This window comes from Panthera leo, chromosome D1 (genome assembly GCF_018350215.1).
Source record: "Panthera leo isolate Ple1 chromosome D1, P.leo_Ple1_pat1.1, whole genome shotgun sequence".
NCBI lineage: Eukaryota > Metazoa > Chordata > Mammalia > Carnivora > Felidae > Panthera > Panthera leo.
In genome coordinates this window covers 60,341,909-60,345,542 of record NC_056688.1, presented here as the reverse complement: position 1 = coordinate 60,345,542, position 3,634 = coordinate 60,341,909, and the positions used below count along the sequence as shown (strand labels likewise).

Genomic DNA, 3,634 nt, shown 5'->3' with positions numbered 1-3,634 from the left:
GTCTTCTAATGTGACAACTTTATTGGAGTTTATTATACTTTTCTTTTGTATTTGGGGAATGTCAAAAGTTTATTATACTGCTTTCCTAATAAGAAAGAAAATCTGTCTGTTTCTCTCTCTTTAATTCTCTTTCTCTCAATCCCAATGTCAGGGCTTTACTGGGTAAGGGGCCACTCCTCTGTCCGAAATGACCGAAGCCTGCACTGACTCTAGTTTATGCTCCTAGTTCTGCTGGCCACCACTCACCTGAGCATATCAGAACCCATACTGCTCACAATTCTCATCTTCTGGATTCCAGTCCAAGAAATCACATGTACTCTCTCTATACCCTAACAAGCAGTCTGCTAGCTATAGCCAGAAAATTCTGGCTGGTTCTGTGCCAAGCTTTCTACTATACTACCTGCTTCTGTTTAGGTCTAACAAGCGTTCCATGGGTAATGGTCTCATTTCTTCCCTGTCTATTCTCGCTGCACTCCTGTAGCACCCACACCTTCTCCTTCCCATTCTGCTTCCATCTAGAAGTGTTGTGCCTAAGTAGACCTCTAGGACCATATTCATGCTAAATACTAGTCTTTATGGCCTCTCCTACAGCCTTGTTCTCCAAGCACTGATGTTGTGGGCTTCACCCACAGGGCCATTCAGAGCCTAGGGGATAGGCCGTATCCACTGATATGCTCTATTTAGTTCCTTTGGAGCCATGCTTGCCTTAACCTTGCTTCCCGGCTAGCCACATGGGCCACTGGCCTTGCTCAGCCTCATCATGCTTCCTGTTCTAGACCCCTGGTCTGTGAGAGACCTGTCATTTCTGTCATGAGCTTCTAGGTCTTCTCAGCTGCATTTCTCCAAAAAGTGTCTCTCCAGGTATCCTTTGAGTGACCCCACTGCTAATCATACTATTTTCCAAACTAGCCACTGTTTGGGAATGTCCCAAACACACTCTGCTGTTACTACCCAGGTATGGTGGCAAATGGACAAGGAACTATTGGAATTAAAGCCATCAGCAACATTAACAGGAAATTCCTATATGCAATACTAAATGAGTGAGGAAGGAAATTAAATACCTCCCCTAAAAAAAATGCAAGACTTTTGAAAAGTCTAACTCACTACCTCAAAGGTTTCTCTAACAGTCCCTCCCCACAATATGGATATCAAAAGACAATTTTTGTGACTTCATATAATTCACTGATCCCCATTAAGTATCAATTTTCCCATTGGTATAATGGTGATACTAATCATATTCCTACCCAGATAAAAACACTGATAAGATAGTGAAGGGAAAGTATCCATGATCTGTAAAAATGCTCAGAACAGAGTGTGCCATCTTTCATTAAGGTAGGTAACTGTAGTATTTTCAAGGTTCTACTCTAATCCTCCTCTTGAGAGCTGGTTCCTAGAATAAAAGAAATTATTTATTCTCTGTGGAGATCATTTTGAAGAAAGAAATCCCGGTACATCTGTTTTCCTGGGATCCAATACAGTTGGGGATTCTGAAGAAGAAATCATAGTGTCAAGCAAGATAACCTGATTATATTGTGCTTTTGTGTTTATTTTACTCTTGCCATGCTTAACTTTTGATCAATGTCCCTTAGATGTACAACTCTCATCTCAGAAATGCTGTGGACTATCAATGCAAGCAGAGATTTGGACTAAATGGTTAAATGGGAAGAAATAGCTCTCCAGCCACAACCATCTCAGGGTTTTAATAATTATATAAAGAGAATTATAAAGTGAAAATAATATTTAAAAACAGGGATTGGGAGTGTATGGTTCTGCTGCCCCTATCCATACAGAGATTCTCCAACCAATTTCCTGTTTGAAGGTATCAGTTGTGTTTCTATTAGGGAAGGTTTTTTTTCCTAATAATGTCTTCCAAAATGTTGATATTAAAATCTGAATTGAAAAAATTTGAGAGGAAAAGAAATTTTCACTGACACCTAGGGATCTGAAGTATGGGTGGTCACATGGAAAAGACGAAGGATACGCTGCCGGATCTCCTTTGTCTTCACTCCATAAACAATAGGGTTGAGCACAGGAGGAACAAGCAAGTAGGTGTTGGCCATAATGACGGGCAGGAGGGAGTCATGCCGCTTCCCAAAGCGGTGTACCATAGATAACCCAATGAAAGGTACATAGAATATGAAAACAGCACACACATGAGAGACACAAGTGCCAAATGCCTTTGCCTGGGCTTCACGTGTCAAGCCCAACACAGTCTTGAGGATAAGCAGATATGACAAGGAGATGAGAAGTGAGTCCAGGCCAATGGCAGAGATGATGACAATGAGGCCATAGATGATATTGACACGGATGTCAGCACAAGCCAGCTTCATGACATCTTGGTGTAGGCAGTAGGAATGGGAAAGAATGTTGGAGCGGCAGAAAGGCAGCCGTTTGATGAAGATAGGCAGGGGTGCCATAAGTGAAGTACCCCGTACCACAGCAGCCATGCCAATCTTGGTAACACGAGGCAATGTTAGCACAGTGGCATGGCGTAGTGGGTGACAAATGGCCACATAGCGGTCAAAGGCCATGGCCAGCAGTACAGTGGACTCCATGCCAGATAAGGAGTGGATGGCAAACATCTGTAGAAGACAAGCATCAAACTGGATGGTAGTGGAATTGAACCAGAAGATGGCCATCATTCTGGGCATAGATGAAGTAGAGATAAGTATGTCAAGGCCAGAAAGCATGCAAAGAAAAATATACATGGGTTCATGTAGTCTGTGCTCAGTCCGCACAATGCAGATGACTGTCAGGTTACCTAGCACAGCAATAAGGTAGAGGGAGCATAATGGGAAGGCCAACCAGAACTGAGCTTTTTCCAAGCCTGGAAGGCCTATTAGAATGAAATATGTGGCACTAGATTCACTGCCATTGGGGTCCACCATAGTGAAGAAGAGGAGCCTCAACCAGTGCCAAGCAGGTACAGGCTGGAATACATAAATAAGCCATTGTCAGATACTCCAGGATCCCAAAACCATGCTTCCTTCCCTCCACCCTGATGTCCTATTCTCTTATCTAACTCTAATTTCATTGCCTATCCAAACTCTGATTCTATTCTAAACTCAATCTAACCACTATTTGTAACTCAAGGCCCAGTCCTAATTACTAATCCCACCTCTATATTCAATCCTGAAAACAAGTAAAATACTAAAACAAAAATTCTAAGCATATTTTACATCATTTAGTTCACAAAAAATAGGCTATTAACTGACTATACAGACTTAGATGATATTTTTATGTTGTCCCATAATTTCCTCTACCCTGTCCTACCCTTATGCTCCCCTATGTTCAGTACCAACTGTAATTCTATCATTAGGCTATCTTTAAAACTAATTATAATCCAAATATAGCAATACTAACACAAATCAACATGGTAACCTAATCTTAGCACTAATCCTAATGATGTCTCTCATTCTAACCTTTACTCAGACTTTAACATTAATCTAATGCTTAATTCTGGAAGCTATTTCAAACTTGATCTAAAACTTAATAATACCTATTTTATTATGATAATCCCTAATCCAGTTTTAAAAACTGACAAACTAACTTCATTCTAAACTCTGACTCTATACTTTACTCCTGTCCAATGTCCATCCAGAGTCTTACATTGTCCAGACTATCCAGTTTGTAT

General features: G+C 40.9%; 1 protein-coding gene across 1 annotated transcript; it reads right to left on the bottom strand.

The window, feature by feature from the left end:
• Positions 1-1,934: 1,934 nt before the first annotated feature.
• On the bottom strand, positions 1,935-2,888 carry LOC122200798 (olfactory receptor 51E1). The gene has a single exon (XM_042906551.1). The coding sequence runs from the start codon at positions 2,886-2,888 to the stop codon at positions 1,935-1,937; it is 954 nt and encodes a 317-aa protein (XP_042762485.1).
• Positions 2,889-3,634: the final 746 nt, after the last annotated feature.